Genomic DNA, 21807 nt, shown 5'->3' on the forward strand with positions numbered 1-21807 from the left:
TCTATGGTACTTGTGTTATATTTTGACAATGTATAAACTTTAAATAAAATGTGACATTAGACAATGAAATTGCAGCAATATAAAAGCTATATATTATATAGAAATAAATTAAACTGGTCTAATTATTATATCAATATCTCTATGATCTGGTGTAGGTCTCTGGTCTTGGCAGATGGTATCACTGAATGGTATACAAGTGAGATACTGGCATATGTAACAGTTAGGTTGAGCTTCATAGAATATGATGAATAGAGCACCATAGAAAATGGCAAATAAAGGAGCACAAATGATTATCAATATCAGCTTGAGTTTGTCAACTTGTTTGTGGCCACTTCTTAGATCTCCATTAAACAAGGAATAGAATGGTACAACCATGGCACTCAAGAGTAGACCACCAATAAGGCCACCAAGGTGAGCAAAGTTGTCAACATAAGGGAACATACCAAGACAGAAGAAGAATACGATGATCAACAATACTTTGGATAGCTCAAGTTTCGGGTATAAGAATTTTTTCCATTCCCACACCACATACACTAGTACTGCAGCCATAACTCCCATGATACTACCAGCTGGTCCAACCTGTAGCACACAATGAAAACTATATGTTATAATTACAGTGACACTGTGGGACCTGTCTAAAATGAACACTGGGACTCAGATTTTTTTGCTGTAATACAGAGGTTTTCCACCTTCTGAGGTAAATACATCAGGCCTGCATGCTGGCACCAAAAATCATTTTGCCAATTTATGGAAGTTTCTTCTATCGGGTCGGAGTCTTTCTAAAAGTGGCTTACTGTAGACAGGGTTAAAACAAATTATTTTGATATTTCTGAGATGGCCCAGCCAGACTGTGAGAAAAATGCACACAAGTTACTTCAATAGAACAATTACTCGGATGTTATAGTGACCAATCTATTAGAGTATCTTGGGTGATTAAACAACCCTCTAAACTGAATGATGGCTCTTCTATCCAAACCTGTGGTTCTATAACAAGGTCACAGGAAATGGTCCAGCTTTGCTTTTTAGGAGTCAATGTTGGTATTAACTTCACATGACTACTAGATCTACATGGTCCTATTAACAGGGTAGCAGTTCTAAGTGAATACCAAGCATATATGCATAGCATGCATTATTGCTTTAAAAAGTATAGAACTGTACAGTTTATCAAATAAATGCACGAACTATGGATCCCTATACATGAAATACTGCTGATTTACCTCAGGTCTGTAAGGGATTACTATTGCACTGAGTATGTTACCAGCAAATCCACTACCGAGGTAGACAGTACCAAGAGGGAACCATCCAATTTGTTTCTCAACATCTCTCATCAGTAAGAAGTTGAAGGTACAAGTACATAACAAATGTATCCAACTGTAAAATACAGGAGGAGAATATAGGATACAATGTCATGTCTTAGTGACACATTCATTATACATCAAGTTCATACTAATCTATGCAAAACAGCTAAGCTAAAGAAGGGTAGTGATTGAAATGGCCACAATGACGTTAATGTCGTTGATCAATAACAGTGCCATGATATTATCAAATTTGATTGACATTATCATCATTGGGGCCATTTCTTGGATGTCACGTTTGATACTTTTTTCATCCAAGAGACCATCTTTTTAGCTTTGCGGTTTTGCATAGCGGAAAATTACTATTATTGTTGTATTAGCAAGCCCCAAAGCCTACTGTAGTTTTCTACAGGCTTAACAGAACAATGACCCAAGAAAGAATTATTGTGCATTAATCAAATTAGCTGAACAATAAAATTGTGACTGCTCTATTAGAGTATTTCAGTTGCATGTAGGTTACTATAACAAGTGTTTGGATTTTGCAGTATAACCAGTAGCTGTTGTTGTAATCAACATTATATCGTAAACTCTTGCACAGTCACCACAACCATGAAAACATTTGAGAGACGATACACAGGCAGATCTTTTACATATTCTTCATCTTGCGGGCATGACAACTTCATTCCTGGATCACACACTCATTACGGATGTTTAGTGTCTACATTATGACTCCATAGCTATTAATCTAATGTCTTTTAAATTACACAAAAAATCAATGCCATAATGATTAACCTATATGATGGCTACACCCACAGATTCCTGTTAATGGTTTACCCTGCAGACATGACAGAAAATTGGTGCTTTACACATTAATAACTTTTAGGACTATTTATTGGATTATAACAGTGATAACCACTGTTAATAGATTGATATAACTTCAAATGTGACTGGATCTGTGAAAACCCGACACAATTGTGCAAGCCTAAATTTACAGTATAAAGCATTGATACAATGGGTGAAATACTTGTGTATTATTTTAAAAAGCTGTAATTTTTTAATGCTTGGTTCTTAGTGAAGAAAGGGCCTAACAATATAATCTGGGAATCATCTTATTCGTCTACTCAAGGGGAGCTTGAAAATCTTTGTTTAGTTGAGGTAGACTCAAGGATACGGAAGTTATGGGCATTTGCTTACGTAATGTCGAAACAATAGTAAGCGTGATCAATCTTTCTTCACTGAAAATGTCACTGCATTTAAGAACTGTATGCTTTATGCTATAAATGTTGCCTTCAAGTAGTGGCCAACCTTGAATAGTTGCTGCATCAACTTTGACAATAGGCTAAAAGTAGCCGTAGCATTTTAACAAGTAAATATAGTGCATTTAGTACAGCAGTAATACGTATACCGTATTGAGAATCACCAATATATAAGGCTAACATACAGTGTGTGTGTGTGTGTGTGTGTGTGTGTGTGTGTGTGTGTGTGTGTGTGTGTGTGTGTGTGTGTGTGTGTGTGTGTGTGTGTGTGTGTGTGTGTGTGTGTGTGTGTGTGTGTGTGTGTGTGTGTGAATCTCACCCTCCATGTAGAAATAATGATATCCACACCCTGTAGAACTGGTCTGGTTCATGTTCATTGACAAATGAGATCAACCCACAAGTGTCCTGCAAGCAATCCACCTATAGGACCAAAACAGATTATTACCATTAATTCTTTCATTCTGTGCACTGAACTCACAGACTGGGCTTTTAAAAATATAAACTAAATAAATTTCTGGCTCTTGTATTAGCCTGTTTTTCCACACAAATTTCATGTACAGTTATCCAAATCGTGTGTTTAGGTAACTGAGTATGAAAATGCATGTGTGGAATATATGCAGAATAATATAATGTAATGTACGTATACCTTTGTAGGATAACTACTGACCCAAAAAGGTGATTCATTCAATCAGAATTAAATGATTTGGGTTTGGTGCTTCTGTACATGGTAGTACTTAGCACCTTATGTGAGAAACAAAACACAAAAGCTACCCAAGTTGTTATTTCATTAAAGTAGTGAATTGTTTGGCTACTCTTTAGAGTACATTGGACTCAATTAGGTTGAGAACCATTAATCAACCCCTGAGATAAAATTTTATCTCATTTCACAGTGTGTACACGAGTTGGATCTTAAGAACAGTGTAAATTTCAAAGGGGTTTTCTGGAAACTGTAATCCCCCTTGGGTATACCCCTGTAACATGTACACATCTATGTACATACCTGGGAACACAAAAAAGCCTCTTCATGGTATCTTCCCTTCATGTAGTTGCAGTATTCCAAAGAGGCTATCACACACTTTGCTAAGATACCAATACAACATGGCCTCCCGATAATTTCACAACTAAGATGAGCATCTTGTGGACTAGGTGTGGGTGTATTAGAATTGCGACATCTCTGTAACAAGATTATTAACTAGCATAGAAATTGTTGCATCACATACCGGCCATCTTGTAATGTCATTGTTCCATACATGTGGCTCCACTGACTTGGGACTTGTGCATGTCCTAAAATAAACAGCAAACCTATCTACGCATCATATACATAAAGTGTAGTGGAGTGTCATATTAGTGAAATTGTTGATGTTAATAGCTTGTTACTGCCTATATTAACTGTTATATGCATTCATAGATAGTAGCAAGAGTTAATAATAAGAGAGGAGAGTGTCTAACGCCGTATAGTCCTGTAACAGATGATTGCGCAGAAGTTAAACGGCTTCTTTTCCGCGTAACGTACAGACTGGCTAGTATATTTTCGCATTTAACCACAAAGGCTATCCCAGACACAAGGGCGTGCGTTTAACTCGATGTTCAAGTTCACCACGAAGAGCATCGCTCTGTTGCGTAAAGAATTATGGCTGTTAACCTCGAAGATAACTCTGGGGGAGAGCGTCTGAGAAACCAATAAACACTGAACCAAAGGCGGAGTATCGCTTCGAATTTTCACTGCGTCGCCATGTTACCCTACCTTTGGGCATTCTACAATTGAAGGAGCACTGTTCCCTGTACATACAGCTCAGTCTTTAGTTCAGTCTTCGAATATTCTCGAGGATTCATCACGGTGCGGCTAAACTAATTGCGGTAAGGAAACGAACAAATACTAGAAGCCTATACGTTACACGGAAAGAAAGCCGTTTAACTTCTGCACAATCATCTATTACAGGCCTATACAGTGTTAGACACTCTCCTCTCTTATTATTAACTCTTGATAGTAGTTTAAACTTGGTATTATTTCAGGGAGAAATTTTGTAATTTGAGATTATATTGGCAAACTACAAAGCAACTTTCATACACATTGGCAATTTCACAAATATGATAAATTAAAACTTGAACAGCAGAAAGACATTTAAATGTACCCTTGTCATGGGGCTTTTATGAATAACACCTTCCTTTAGAAATAGGAATTTTAATGTTGCAGGGGATCAAGTCACCACTGGGTCTGGGATATTTTTCTGCATTCTTTACAGATTCAGTTACATGTTTCAGACTCCCTGTATTCACAGGCTTTAGCCTTCTCACAGGTCCCTAGTGGGATAGCATTTAATATATATAAAACTTACACGTTGTGTATGTAATTCTTATTGCACTTATTGCAGTAATGACAGGCATTCAGACTGTGTAGGCTTGTGCTATATAGTTATAGTCTGATATTAGTCTATAACTATATAGCACACAGTCTATATAGCACACGTACTTGTTATAGTCTGATATTCTAGACAAATACACAGACTACTCACCTGGGTGACTGGCCACATACAACTCCACTTGGATTAGCAGCAGTATCATTTTGTAGAAATCTCAAAAATATACTCTAGATGAAAAAAAACAATTCTATTAGCTGCATGACAAACTTGCATCTATAGTATTCCACATTTACAAAGAAAATATCTAAAAATATATGTATATGATATAAAAGTTTTAAAATTTATATAAATGAAGAACACAATCGCTGTTGGCTAAGTGCACAAGTGTATGCTCAGTTGTTAGACTATAAGGAGAGCTCACTCTGTATGAACATATGGTACTGCTAAAAATGTAACATTGTCTTGTAAGAGTGCAAGCAATTAAAAAAACTCACTAATTAAAGGGCGTGACACCCATTTCGTCATCAAGTGTTCATCCCAAATGAAATGGGATCAATATACCTGCAAGTGAAATGGGTGACACGCCTTTTAATTAGTGAGTTTTTTTTTATTTGCTTGCACTCTCACAAGACAACGTTGTATTTGAGCGGTATCGTATTTATGGAGTATTTATCATCATTACTATGATATAGTGAGGTATTAAACTCACATTACATTCCAACTGAGTATTAACTTGTATACAACCAGAGCCATCATTCCTAATACAACATCCTGACTGGCTTTCTGCAATACGATCTTCTTCTATGAGGTCAAATAGTTCTCTGTCTCTACGCATACATGGAGCATACCGTGCACCTAACAATATCAGATCTTCCTGTATAGAAAAAAGAACAATAGAAAAGAATCCAATATCTACAATAGTGAACTACAGTGTTACTTTGGAACATTAAGTGATCTGCATGACCAAGGAGAATTAGGGTTAACATCACGGAGACACGCTATTGCACAAAGTACCTGAAATGTTTTTTGTGGCTGGTAAGCATAAGAAATAAACAATTACTTTAGTTGTAAAAAATTGGGAAGCATTTGCAAAATTTTAAAAAGTATTTCTCTTCAGAAGACAGACACAAAAACAATAATAATATGCAGCAGCTAACTGGTATACTATAACTACTCACCTGTGATAAGCCACCCCACACACTAGTACTAATAGTTCGTTGGACAAGCTCAAGACCAAAATTGCTGCGTTGGATCTGTACATATAGAAAATCAATATTTAAACTGAAACAAACAATGTATTGAAAGATATACTGGACATAACGATAAAAGTACATGCATATAGTATACTGTTTACCGTATGGAGAAAGTTTTGATGGGTGAAACTTTCATGGTAGAGGACAAGCAAACGTCACACTTTTAAGTAAGGTGGTGCCCACTGAAGGTACTCAGCACCCCACTTGTGTAAATAAGACGCTGTTACATACAAGAGTAGCTGTACATCAATCACACTGCCATTATATCATGAGTTTATAATCAAGATCATCTCGTTTTTGTAAAGCAAAATAAGCATATGCAAGTTTTACGAATGTAATGCAATATTGTTCTATGGCCATCATCATAAATACCCGGAGGTCCATAAGCCAATTCAATATCGGGGAAGAGCTGCAGTGTGTCAGGCTGAAATACTTGAGTAGCACCATTTTACTCATCATTGTTAACACACAGGTGGCTGGCATTCAAGGATTATGTGCCCGTTTGTCCAAAAGCATTACTTAGTCAGTCATTATGCTGGTCTTAGTAGTCATCCAATAATAAACTTCTGATTCTTTCAGTCATTTTGAAAGTATGGTGCATGTACAGATTGACTTTAGTCTGTCAGTTCTACGTGGTTGCATGCACATGTGCGCACGCATGTTGGAAATAAATCAAATGGTTCTTTTTATACTATAATCAAGACAGTGAGTATGTGAGAGATGAACATATATATAATTATGATGTTAAATGTTATCTAACCAGGTCAGTTTCTGTCTGGAAATCAAATCCATAAGGAGCAAGACCATATATGGAAGCAGTAACAATCATGACAAGGATGTGTGTAAACATGATCCACATAGTAAACAATGGTCTGTAAGAGAATAACTTCTAACATGCACCAGCAATTACCAACACTTCACCTGAGTTGATAAAACTTATCAAAAACTTTCAGCTGATCAGGGTCTCTTTTAATTTTGAGTCCCTTTTTGTTATCGGTACAATCAACACCATTGTCCTTATACTTGAAGCGTAGTAATGTTCCTGTGAAGCCAAGATGATGACCTTGTCTGTTCTGCTTGATTTTTTTAATTTCGTCTTCTTTTACTTTTATTTGCCTCTGACGTTTAATGTAACTTGGAGGAATCCTATAAGAAATTAGTTATCCAAATAAATTAACTTGTTTATAATGGTTAAAATTCAAAATTAAAAGGAATCAAACACCATAAATTTTTGATAAGGGAAAAGATTTGCACATTAAAAAATTTGTAAAATGTGCTACAGAACAGAGCATTCTTATTTCATATTTGAGAGAAAAAAAACATTCATCTAAACTTTCTTGATCATAAATTTATGGTACATAATTTAACACTAACAAGAAGTCCAATGGTCCATCTACTTCATCATTGTCCATGTGGTCACCTTGCCAAACATTTTGTAGATATGAAACATCTTTACCAAAGAAGTCATATTTGCTCAGTTTAGACTACAAAACAACACCAACATAATACAGATTAACTAAACCCAGGTAATAATTAAAGTGTTCAGATAAGTGAATTACTTGAAGCCCATTGATTTACACACTGGTAAGTTGATGGTATGTTCCCTGGTATGTATATCATACCAAGTGACGGCAGGGAACACACCATAGTGATATACAGAGTTTCATTCAGATTCTCTAATAGAACACACACTCAAAATAGTCTGTCTACTTGAACTTTCAATTTGACTATGGACATAGTGAGGGCCAAGGCAACCAGCACTGCTACCTCTATACCATAACCTCTGATTAATCCTTGAAAGAGTAATATATTTACGTACTTTTATGCTTTCATCTTTCCTTCCTTCACTATCATCACTATCATCATCATCATCACCTTCATATTCAACAAATGGTCGTTTATGTCTTCCTGGTATGTGGGCAGTTATTAGCTCCTCCTAAATAAATTCACATCAGTATATAATTAATTGTTATCTTATATTACTGTCCTCCAATATTTCTGCCGCACTCTTACATTCATGTATCTGAAACTTGTTAATTAAAAACTAATAAAGTAAGGATTCATGCAGTATAGTAGCTGTTACAACACAGTTATGTGGGAAAACCCCTACATTGGCATGTCATTACAATGCAAATTTCTAAACATAGCTACTTGTAATAGTAGAGCAGCATAGCACCAAAAAATGGACATTTTATGCACTTTGTGATACAATTATGAAACTTTCCACACAAATTGTGCTCCTCATGACATAATTATATATTTTTTGATATAGAGCCATCACAGATTTGACCTTTGGTGACCTTTAGGGCCATTTTTTCACTGAAAATTAATCATTTTTGTCTTTATCTCCCTGAGGCATTATTTTACAAATTAAAGGTGTTGATCTAAGAACTATATTGACTTTTGTTTGAAGTTCGTATCTCATTCCACTACAAAGTTATGATCATTTCTGTACGTCATGAAATTCTTTGCCCTTGGGATGTAAATTATTAATGGGCAAATAATTCATAGAATTTCATGGTTAATATAAATGGTCATAACTTTGGATGGAATGCAATCACCTATTCATTTCAAATAAAAGCCAAGTAGTTTGTTTTAGCAGTACCTTTAATTTGAAACTGCAAAATGATGCCTCAGGGAGATAAAGACAAAAGCGATAAATTTTCAATACGAAAATGGCTGTAAAGGTCACCAAAGGTCAAATATGCGATGGCTCTATATCCAAAAAATTATGTCGCAAGGAGTACAACTTATATGGAAAGTTTCATAATTGTATCAAAAATTGCACAGCTATCGTACTGTGCTGCTCTACTATCACATCTTTTGCTTGCTGAAATACTCTCGGCATTTACAATGGGAACTTGCTAAACTAACTTTAGGCCATTGTCTAAAACACTTAGACACTCGCAATAGACGTCCAATAATTACCTCAGGTTTTTAAATCCTCAAAGACACCTATCGCAAGTGTCTAAATATAAATAAGAATTATTTCTGCCATGTTGGCTTAATTCTGATCACCATTGGCTGCTTCAAAACTGCTTGCTGAAACGTAACATTTCGTTTGATGACGTAGCGGCATCACAATCAACTTTTGTACGTTAGGCTATAAAATAATTTGAGTGAAGCATCTTTCTACCTAATAGGTGAGGTGTCATAGCAGCTGCCAACACTTGTGCAATGTTGTATAAAACTGCAGCCAGTGCAATATCTGTATACTGTGGTCAGTGTATTATAACTTATAATGTTGCAGTCTGCTAAACCCAGTGCATTATACGTTATAATGCACTCACTGCTGTCTGCAGCAGTGCTGTATATGAATTATAGCACTGGCAGTGCCCTTAAACTGCTCATGCAAAGTTGTACCATATATGGTATAGTAAGTCTATGTTTTATGTACACAATACCTACAGTAATATATTATATAGAGTAAACCCTGTGTAATGGAACCAACTAATGGCATCTTGCTTATCAAGGTGACCTGATATCAACATAGTACTGTTGTACTGTTTAGTACAGTTCCCCCTAAAATGATGTGTACCACTATAAAAGCCACATCTAAAAACCATAATGGAATATCATACATGGTGAAAATCACCTTTATGGAATAGTTTTACTTCATTCAGCATCAATTACAGCATTAAAAAGAAGAAAACACTTACAGGTGTCTGGATATTGACTTTTATAAAATTTCCATAACTAAAAATTTCATCTGCCAGCCAGCCAGCCAGCCTCACAAGGCTAGAGGCCAAACGAAGCAGTGCACGGTCACCATTTTATGCCACAGCACCAAACTTACTGGTGGGATGTTCCTTTTGTACTTCTGATGAATGTCTGCCTTCTGCACTTTGCCATTCCTTTTATCTTCAATTAAATGGTTGCCTTCTTCTTCATAATGGAAACCATACCAAGGTATTAAATTTCCGTATCGACACTTTCCTTGAAGAAGTATATTTAGTCGTCTAAAAACTATTTGAGGCGCATAACGGACTGTAGCATCGGGTAGCAGCTAAGCTGTGCTTTTAAAACAATTGTCACACCCTTTTAATCGATCAGAATGTGCCACGATAATGATCTAGCTCTGTAAACCTGAACCCACAATCGTACTTATCATACTATAGATACTGTATCTTATGATGCTGAAGGATTTTACCTGTGGTATATGTTAGTAGTCATGATAATAATGACAACTTCTCAATTCTGCAGAGTTGGTTATTGGTTTAGTAATACATGTACTTGTTAGCCTTAAAACCCTCGTGTTGCTTTAAGCCTGTTCTTCCACAGTTATATAAATACTTTGCTACTGTATATGATAATTTACTTAATGTACTCTATTATGTATTTGTATCATGACTACTACAATGGTTAAATACACTGATTCAGATGTATTGTACGTCGCTAGAATTTAATTTTCATTTGCACACACATAATCAAAAGACCCTTGCATAATGAAGCAAAGTGTGTTGCAAATAGTCTGGTACCTCAATTCAGTGTAATGGTGATAGATGATCAAATGAAACCAATAAAAAACTGTTTACAAGCTTGTTTGTAACTATTACTATGTAATATTGATATACCAATACCACGTATCTGTATTAAAGTGACAACAAAGTCTTGTCAAATACATGTTTTTAGCAAAACAGCAAAATTAATTTTAGTTTCACCAATAATAACTCTTAATGAATACTGATGCCAATACGGAATACACAGAGAACAATCGCAAATGCTCAAAGAAACATGGAGAGGTAACCTTGAAGCTAATTGTATAATTATATTAAGCTATAACTACCAAGGGGGTTAGCCACAATTACATATGTGACTGTCTTAGCGAAAACCTGTTTAGTTTGCACAAGTATGCATATTGAGAAAAACAAAATTTTAAAAAATCGGTACACAAGTTTTAATTGAGAAATTACTCAGGAAAGGAAGTGTTATTAATTAAAGCTATATACCATCTTATTCGCATACTTATGGGGAGTTTGAAAATTTTTGTTTCATTTCTGTAGCCCCAATGGTTTGCGTGTCATGTGCGTTTGTTTACGATGCGGTAGACGTAAACAAATCGGTGTCGTTTCTTCAATAAAACTGCCTCCATATGCCTATGCACAAGTAACTGCAGGGCTAAAACTATACATTGGCTGATCTGCCAATCCATGGTGAACACTGTAAGCCAAATCCCAACTTTGTAGACTAATCCAAACGGAAGTTATGGCTGCTAATGTAAGTGCCTGTACTTTATTTTTAGTATAGTCACTGTACAAATCAATTTCCTTGCTTTTCCTACTTTCTAACGTTGTAATTCCAAAACTACTCACCATAATTGACTGAAATTTTGGTGAACATTCCTTGGATAATGCTGAGAAAATAAAAAGAAATTCGGAAGTTGTGCGAACTAGACAGGTTTTCGCTGAGATGGTCACATATATACAACTCCCCTGTTGTTACATATGATAACCCAAGAAATGTCCTTCTAATCTAAGTACAATCAAATTTAATGCTTGAGTAATTACGGGTACTAGCAGAGTACCACAGATGCGTATTTCGACTGGTACGCACTGACCATTTGGTAGCAATATCAAAACAGATAGTAAGGAATACCACAAGTAGGACTGTATCTATTGTGGAGATCATGTGATTCCTGAAGTGATGCTGTGAAGTCTTTTTGACATTTGTGATTGTAACTTGTAGCAGCAGCATAAAATGGTCATGACAATGTACCTAGCATCTTTATTAACTGTCAATATGAAAAACTGAGCAAGTTTGGATAGTAGAAAATTAGTGAGTTGGGTACCAGTTGAAGCATTCCTAGATATCTACTGATAAAACCAATGCTGCTAAAGACCACAGCAATGTTGTACAGCATTAGTAAATTTCCTAACAAATTTCAGAGCTCTTTGAGCATTATGTGTATGACTATGATGTACCAACTCAGCCCATGTAATTATGATTTTCATGGCTGTTTGTAATTGATGATCATCAGTCATGTCGGTTGCCTCAAGAAGCCCCCTGTCAACTTGAGAAGATATGCCATTCAAGGTAGCTTACAAGACCTGTTACATTGTTTTTCAGTCATTATATGTCTGTTATAGCACATAAGCTAGCCCCTACTGAACTGTTTCACCTGGTTTCAGTTACCAGCCACATCCTCTTCAAGTAAACATAACAAAAAGCTTTAATACAGTAAGTAAACAGCCTTTATTCATTGAATGAAGGTTTTTCTGTAGCTCAAAGTCCGTTTGCTCACAGGGTGCTGAATAGACATACTGACACGTAGATAGCAACTTATTATCTTAAGGTATATGGATAAACAGTCCATAAGTGCATGTTGCATCAGTATGGACTATCGGTCCATATGAGCACTTAAGTAGTGTATGATGTGGTGATATGGAGTAATGGATACCAGTATACAGTGTAGCGAGTGACTGATTGGAGCCTTGAGGGGTACAATGGACCCTAATTTAACACAAGTTATGTGGAAGTATGTGTTTTGTAAGTGATGCAGCTATTGGTAAACTTTTGACTCGACTTTTGACACTAACCCGTCTTCTGTGCAAGCTTCTGTGTGTCCCTCCGCCTGTCTGAATGGCACTGAAGACCGAGATGGGACCAAATTGCTTATATCAATCTGTTTTGATATAAACAAAATGTCTTATGATCACACTTTAACAATTTATTGCATGAGGGGAGAAACAGCGAGATCAATACATCCTAATAAAACAGTCACCCTAATACAGCTTAAGTACTCTAATATAACAGTCAAACATATTCTATCGTCGTGACACAGTATATAACAAAAAGATATATATTCAAGATTATTGATTCAAAACTAAAAAAAGATCCATGCACTAAAAGTAGTGAAGCAAGAGACATGACTGTACAGCATAGGGGAAAATCCCTCAACCTTAGGACATTCCCACTTAGCTTTGTCATACTGTTACGTCTTTTGTTTCATTATTCTTTAGTGCATGCATACTCCAGCTTTGAATTATAACACACAGAATAAAGTACGTACCCCTTCCCAAAATTTATTAGTAATCCACTTGATTCCCTTCCAAGCCATTGTCCATAAATGAGGCTTAGGATCTTCTGGTACAATGACACTGTTGTCTGGATCACGGCCTGTCCTTGTAGATATACCTATTTCCTGCACTATCAAATGACAGAGATGATGTAAACACACACATACCATATATGATTGGCTGAGCAAAATACACACCATCTGTTTTACATATTTCCATTATGGTACACAGAGAGACAAAGAACTAAACAGCAGGAACAACATAGTACAGTGACCATGCTGGAAAAGACATACAGAGATACATTAGGTCATGGAGGTAGGAAGTAAACAAACTGTTTTCCATGGAAATCTGTTAGTGTACAGTTTGTCCTATATCGACTGTGTGCCAAGTAATGAGAATGTGTTGTGATCAGTGTTGAAACTGGGTTACTACTGCTGACCTGGATGAGTCGCTGACCTGTAGTTATCCGGGTCAGACCTGGATGTAACTCGGATGTGATCTGGATTAATCAAAACTGAGGTGTGCGCCAAAAGCTACGTTTTGAGTGCTCGACTTGTGCGTTAAGTACAAGTTAGATTGCAGATAGCAAGATATGTTACAGCATGTGGGTGTGGCTTTGTGAATACCTAATTACAAAACAGTATGACATATTCCCGACATTAAAGTGGGCGTGGCTCACAAAAAAGCTGGCCTGCACAAGGTTAGACCATGTCTTATACTAAAACAATTGATTAGTAGGTGTGGCTCCACACAAACCTGCAGGCAGCTATGGGTACAGATTTGTGCATACCTACAGACTACAATACCACCGATAAATGAGCATAGCTGCATGTATGGCTGCAGACAGTCAACCCAATAAGTGGGCGTGGCTCACAAAAGAAGCTGGGTTGCATTGGGACTTGACTATGGCACATTTATACAATTCCGTATTGTCCAACTAATTAATTTGCTTCACAGGTGATCCAATCCCAGTGAGACCCGGATAATCTAGACCTGGACAAAACGTGACCCTGTTTCAACACTGATTCTGATGAATACAACCAATACAGATAACTCACATGGCAGCCAAACAAGTTTTCAAAACTTTATAATAGCCACGTTTTATAAATTTTGGTCTCAATTCGCTAAACAATTATCTATTATTATATACCAATATGTGTACAGGTATATTTTGAGTGGAAAATGATATAGCAACCAGTGTTGGGACAGTTACTTTTTATAAGTAACTAGTTACATTTACATATTACTTGCAACAGTACTATTTAGTTACAGCTACATATTACCCAAAAAATTAAAGTAACTATAATATTATTACATATTATATTACTTTGTGTCCACAGCCCTAAGCTGTCACGTGTGAAACTACCACCTTATCACGTGACATGATTGCGTTGTTGGGCAATGTGCAAATCTTGGTTATAAGCAAGAAGCTGGTAAATAAACTTCATTCAGTAGGCTTCGTTACTTTGTAGTGGCTAGGCATTACTCAGTGGATTACTAACTAATAATTTTATTAGGCTCGTTATAGTAACTATATATAATAGTTATACGGGCACAATGTGGAGTCTGAAATTTATAAACCTGAAGGCCCGGGCTATAGTGCACGAGTGAAGCGAGGGCGCTACTAAGGGCCTGAGGGTTTATAAATTTCATAGACTCCACATTGTGCCTGTATAACTGCTTTAGACTCTATTTCACATTACACTCAGATTACTTACCTCATCCACGGCTGTTTCTGCTGTAGGCTCGGCAAAAGCAGCTGGTTTTCTTGCGATAATACTAGCACCATGGCAACTATGCGTCCTCACGTGACAAAATAATTGCGCTTGTTAAATCACTGTACGTGAACAATGCATAGCGATTGGATAAACCTAGATTTTGAGCATATGTTATATTGTGCGAGAAGGTGTGGAGTATATTAGAAAACAAGGTGGAGTATATGAGATTTATTACCCACCCAAAACAGCCTAAATAGAGTCTAATACTTAGGTAACGCTTTACAGTAGTAAGTAAAGTAACTTGAGTTATATTACTTGTTTTTATAGTGTATTTCGTTATATTACTTTGTTACCACAAAAGTAATAATATTATGTAACGTGTTACTCTCAACACTGATAGCAACAAAACAAGGTTGTCAAAAACTCTCTTTAATTTCTATGACAATTTTGACAGAAACATTTTGGAGGATGTCAATTTGTTTGTAGGGAATCCCTACCATACAGTACTATTGTACACAAAGTTTAAATAAAAGTTCACTTGAATGATGGACTATAAATTTCAGAGACAAATAATATGCCAAGGACCTTAATTTACAGCTATACTTTAAAGCCATGATGAGATTAAATGGAAACTAAAGGAAAGAAAAAAAGATCCACATCCCTTTATATCTGTCACTGAGTACTATCACACTTTCATTACCATCAGTTGTAGCTGCGCTGCCATCTATAAAATCAGTGTCTTCATTATAGCCCTCATTCTCAACTGTATTATCTTGATCAGAATCTTCAGTGTTACTTCTTCTAGCTGGTTGCTCATTTGTAGTAGTTCTCAGTATACGAAGTGTTCTTTGACGAGCCTCCCACTTCCACCACTTGTGATCGACATCATCCTCTGGCTCAAACCCAAACACCCACTTGACTAACCTATAATACAACAGTACTTGTAACTATTTGATGCTTCACCTACCATCTTGACTACTATGATTATACCACCCTGTGATCCCTCACCTGAAGAGGTTGTCGTTGTTGAATACTTCACTATCACAAAAGCTTAACCCACGGCCCAGACCTAATTGCAACATTGAACACCAAGGATGCATGACTATGCTATGAGCTTTCATAACCCTTTCCTTGGTAATCCCTGCACAATACATGGTTTTCCTAGCTAAGTAAATTATATTACGTGAATGTGGTAAACAGGGTTGAGTTAACAGGGACTCACATACTATGACAGGGAGGGACTCACATCTGTGCCAAAAGATTATAGATGACCCATATACTCACATATTTAGTAAAAAATCACAAAATAAATTAGAGCTGAGGATGTTCACTTTTTACTAATATAAAAGTAATACAGTCACTTGTTGCTAGGAGATGGTGCATTCTTGAAAGAGACCACAAATGTACCACAGCCAGCCCCTTAACACTTTCTTCCATATTAGATGATGACTGTATATGTAGTAACAGGAGCCCCACAAGCTTGCTGTGCTTTGTGCCTTGTGGGCTCCTGCTCATAATGTATACCTTATTATCCTGCATGCGTCCAGTTACTGTCAGCTCTGTTGCTATAACACATGTTATGTCACCATCACATGAATACTGAACAATACAGTATTCAGTATGTGCTATTCTGCAGTGTATTCATGCAACATGGGATATTTTTTTGCTTGTGTTGCAAGACCAATATTTCAAAAATTGATAACCTGTTAAAATTCATTCTAAAAATCAAAGGACTCTATAGTTTTAGGTTTATTGCAGAGAACAATTTCTGGGATTAATGCAGACTTATCCTATCACACAGTATGGTAATAGCAGGGTTTGTGCTTTTTCGCCAAACAATATCAACTGAAAACTAGCCTCACCTTTCAGAGTATTGGATAGGTACAACCAAGAGCAAATGTGCTTCTGATAGTTTCTACAGAATTTAAAATAAATTTATTAACTGTATGTGTCTCATTTCTTTATCCACTAACGTGAAGGTGTTAGTTTGTGGGTAGCAGGTCATAAAAAAATCCCAAACAAAGTAATTTAAAAACGAAGCAGGGATTCAAGTGATAAAAAGTAGGAGAACAAGAAATGAATGATGGTAGTCCAGCATATTACTAGTCCTGAAGTGGATTGATTACAGAGGAGCTTATCATACTGTTCTCTACAATACCGTGAAACAGGAAGGACATAGTTGAAAATCAAGCCATAGACATTAAAAGGTAACGAAACAAGGAGGTGCCGTCGCACATGCAGCTATACTAGATAGATATTATTTATGGCTATTATAATTCAAACAATAAGTTGTAGTTTGGCAGCACGCTTAATCATAAAAACCCATTAATGTTGAATGGATATCACTAATCATAAATATAGTATGGGTAGGAAGAATTAATCAGCCTATTACTCATCACTGGAGATACATATACTGCTTATCTCACCAGCTATATCTATTGCACTGATATAAACACCTGGAACAAACCGATTCACACTTTCTGCCATAAGCCACGATACATTCATTCACTGTTGTGATGTGTCAAAAGATCATGTTGAGTTTTAGAATATAAAAGAAGTACATCTAATAGTAAACTTTCCATTGGTTCTGAACTGTTTATTATGATATGATCCACTGTATAAGAACATGTGCCTCAGTTATATTTACAAAACACCACTGTATGTAGGAGTATTTATTATATATGACATTACATTATGACATTACATTATCACCTTCCACAAAACAAGTCCTATGGAATGACTACTAATAAAACCATCAATGATGTTATCAGGTTACATGCTAATAGTATTATCATAACTACTGTATATATTATAGAGTTTCAAATGAGTGTAATATAAAACCATTTCACACTAAAAGCAGGAAAGGAAAGTATTATTGTTTAACACAATTAGGATTATGGACTTTATGGCAAACAAGAATTACAAGATATGGTAGCAATGTGTGATATTTTCAAAGCCTCATAATGTACTTGTTCTTGCATGTATCATCATAGCCCATTTCTGAAAAGTCACAAGTTCTGATGTGTAAAAGAGTGTCACAGCACTGTTTAGATGACTGGCCCAGTAACTAACAACAGGATTCAGGTGAGTGTGTAGTTGGCATTGGGCATGGAATCTTATGAAAATACAAAATATACTGAATCAAAGTTACAATGACTTTAAGGTGAATGTACAATCTTCTTGTGAGCTCATAACTTGACTTTAGAAAGTTGCTACGGCTTCAGATTTCACGATGATTTACAGGAAGTTTCAGAGGGCAAAAACAGGTAGGCAAAAATATCGAGCGTTCTATTGCAAAAACCTTACCTAGGCAGGATAGCTCACCATGCAACAATAAGTATATGTTATGTACTTTTACCTAGTAACTTACTTTTTAACAGCACTCCTCTACAATTACTTGGTTACATTTAAAAAAAAAAATTCCTAGGATGGAACAAATATGGTTTTGCCCTCAAAAAATGGTGGATGCACCATTTCGATGGTGTAATGAAGTGCCACGCCTTAATGTGCATAGGGTCTAATGCTACGTACTTTTAGGTACAGATTTTACAATAAAGAATTTAGTTGAAACCTAAGCATAGTTCTAAGGTAACAACAATTACAATTAAGTTGCTATTTTCCTCAATTACAAAAGATCTACTCACAATAAGCGATGCCAACATTATTACGGATCAAATGGAAGCTGGGAAGCAATACTATGATCAAAGCTGGTCACTAAATGTGGCAAGTATTGTATGTGTACACTATCATGTTTAAACAACACCAAAACATGACCCAGACATGATCCTTAACATAACAACATGACAATGCGTTTATATAAGTGGGCTTGTAAGTCATTACCACATCACACATTGACATCCCATATTGACGGGCTGTTGACCCTAACTGGTCAAGTCGGTACGCCAGTGCGTTTTTCTGAGTATAGGCCACTTCTGTACTAGCCTTTAACCTCGCATAGGGATACCGAATACGTACAACGCTAACAATATTGTGTACCGTATCGTTCCTTTTCCTGTGAGACGTAGGCTATCGCGTAGGTCTCCTTTGCGTATTGCCTTCCAGTACTGTTGGTAAAAGTCATCTTCGCACACTCCCTGCTGTCGTAAGTCCGCCATGTCCCACTGACCACCAAGACTTCTGTGGCCGAGTAGCACTTTCGATGATTGAAATGCCAGTAGTTGCCTCCCCTTGAAACATTGCACGTGATCAGGTATATCAGTAAACCCCGAGGAAGCCAAGGGGGAGGGGTGAACTTTAAAGGACAGACAGGCACTATCACCCAAGTTAAGTTTTTTATTTCCGATCCTAAAATTTAAATAGACTAACTTTATATAATAATTAATTTGCTTTGAAATAGCTATCCCATGAAAAATATCACCCTGATGCCTTTTAGGTCATGCTAGCGCTTGTGTTTCGAGGACTCACTGGCCCACATTTGTTTGTTTAATAAATTCTGGGTTAATATATTTGTACAATGTTTTTATTATTCCCATTCCATTAATGATGGTTTCTCTCTTAGCTAGCTACCATATCATACACATGAAACCAGGCCATTGCAAATTATTATCATTAGCATAGATCCTTTACACCCCATTAGGTAGCCCAGCTGGCATAAATTTTTCATTGGTAGTTTCATCAGTGCCCCCTTAAAGGATGTATGACTTTCACTGCATGATGGTGTTCAACTAGTCCCATATATATATGATTGTGTGTCCAGACAAACACAATGGTAACATATTTGGCAAACATTGCATGTATATGGTATCAAAGTTGGATGTTGTGGTTGGCCTAGCATCTTTGCCTCAGGTCATGTGTATACTTGTGGTTTGTTCCAGTCTATTTATACTTTTTGTCACATAAACAATTCAATAATTTCCAATAACAATCAGCATGTTCATTTTTGTAAGTTATTCAATAGCTTACGATTCACGACCCTTACTATAGAACTTTTGCATGCATTGTGGAACCTGTACTCAAAATTGAAGTATTATTATTACAGTGATCAGCACTGAAGGTCTATAGCAACTTGTGCTGCAGCCTAATAAACAGATACTGGAGACTATTAGACAACTTTAAACCAGTCAATAAGGTGAAACAGAAAATGGGCCAAAGAAAGGAAAAAAATCTCTCCACCCCCAGGCCACCCAATGTCTATAGTTATAGTCTATAATCCATATGGTCTAGTTGAGCACTACACTCAGTCTCCTCTAGGAGGAATGGATTTTCTTCCTTTAACAGTATTTATTAGGCCACTCCAAATAAATTCTCTGTTTCCCGTCCACCGCCCGCATCTGGTTACTGTCAGCTCTAAATATTCCATTCTTCCGTATTCTTCTATTGTTTCCCGGTTATTCTTGCATACTGGCAGGCTCAATAAAGCTCACGTGTCAGCAGTGCTATCAAGTCAGCACAAACTTCATGTTTGTGTTATTTTTGCAATTTAAAAAGGAAGGAACAAGCCTAAGCATGCTTTTGTGCAGCTTTTTATGGTTGTACCAGGCAAATACTGGCTTGAAAAGCTGCCAATTTTATAATGAAATAATGGAAATGGACCGCCCGCCCGCATGTAAATATGCTTGAGTCCAGGACGGGAAACAGAGAATTTATTTGGAGTGGCCTTATTATCAGGGCATCAGAGTAAAAGTGAAAGTGGTAAGGCTCAGTTTGGGGGCATGCCGCCCCCCAGGAAAATTTTGAATTTGCACATTGAGGTAATTTTGGGCTGTGGCACTGTGTGCAAGGTGCTAGTCTAACTTACAAGTGTTTAATGAAACTATTGCACACTGTACACTCCACAAAGCACCTCAGTAATACTATTTAACTCTTAAACTCACAATTTAAGTTTATTACTTAAGAGATAACCTGTAAGGGACGTTCCAAAGTAACTACAAACAAAAACAAGCTAAATAGGTAATTATTCTTAGAGGTACATGGACAAAGTCAACATGAAACTGTTCCAAGTGAAAGATAGGTTAGATAAGTGCCATAAACAAATGCTATAAGTATTACATGTTGTTTTGGCTTCACCAAGTTTGAAAGTTTTTTTTGTTTATACAGTCAAAAAGTGGTGAGGTGTAACTACTCGTATTATGTATGATAATATCAATTTTAATTGCATGGTCTATAATCATAGTCGTTGATAAATATTTAGCATCTCACAAGGTTAAACACTTCACTAAAGTTACAGGACATGAACTGTGAAAGGCTGTATATACCAATCTCCAAATGTCAGTCACATGGCTTCCTTAATTCATATAACTACAAAACACATCTCTTGAACATTGAGGCATGTAACAACAAAATTTGGAAGGAAATCCATGCATACGCCATGCATGCACAGTGGCGGATCTAGAGGGGTTTCCCCTTTTTAAATTTAGCTCAGTGGCAGTCTAAGTTTATAAACATTGTTGCACTGACAAGTTGTCATAGCAGACAACTATATACTACTGTATTTCTCATGCATGCAGTTGCACTTAACCGACATCATTTATAGCTATGCAGCAATATTTCACTGTTTTCTCCCACAGCATTAAAAACGATCGAGATACTCTAATAGAGCAGTCATGTAGTTACTCTAATAGAGCAATCAAAGCTACAGCTTGTGGTCACCATATTTGCCTGTAGTTAGCTATAGTATTTACAGTTTAAAGCATTGGATTTATTGTAATTGGTGACTAAAAATAGCCTAAAATCTGATCTCAGAGCTTCTAAAATCTCAAAATTTTCCGCAGAAATGTCATCAGATACCTTATTCAGCTATACCTACTTTCAGAAACCCCCTTTTAAAAATCCTAGATCCGCCACTGATGCAGATTATTCATAGAATCAATCTAAAAAAATCAGTAGTTTAGGGCATTAAAGATGTGCATGTTTATAGCACCATAAACTACATGTCCACAGCACCATCAA

General features: G+C 36.5%; 1 protein-coding gene across 1 annotated transcript; it reads right to left on the reverse strand.

The window, feature by feature from the left end:
- Positions 1–19129, reverse strand: LOC136250417 (inactive rhomboid protein 1-like). Its single transcript, XM_066042622.1, has 15 exons — positions 18895–19129; positions 15599–15822; positions 13174–13310; positions 7984–8100; positions 7539–7648; positions 7086–7310; positions 6925–7036; positions 6090–6164; positions 5621–5785; positions 5065–5138; positions 3772–3835; positions 3552–3725; positions 2871–2971; positions 1218–1371; positions 1–579 (listed from the first exon to the last, which is right to left on the reverse strand). The coding sequence occupies exons 1-15, from the start codon at positions 19011–19013 to the stop codon at positions 109–111; spliced, it is 2322 nt and encodes a 773-aa protein (XP_065898694.1). The 5' UTR covers positions 19014–19129; the 3' UTR covers positions 1–108.
- Positions 19130–21807: the final 2678 nt, after the last annotated feature.

Source organism: Dysidea avara, chromosome 3, assembly GCF_963678975.1.
Source record: "Dysidea avara chromosome 3, odDysAvar1.4, whole genome shotgun sequence".
NCBI classification, from domain to species: Eukaryota; Metazoa; Porifera; class Demospongiae; order Dictyoceratida; family Dysideidae; genus Dysidea; species Dysidea avara.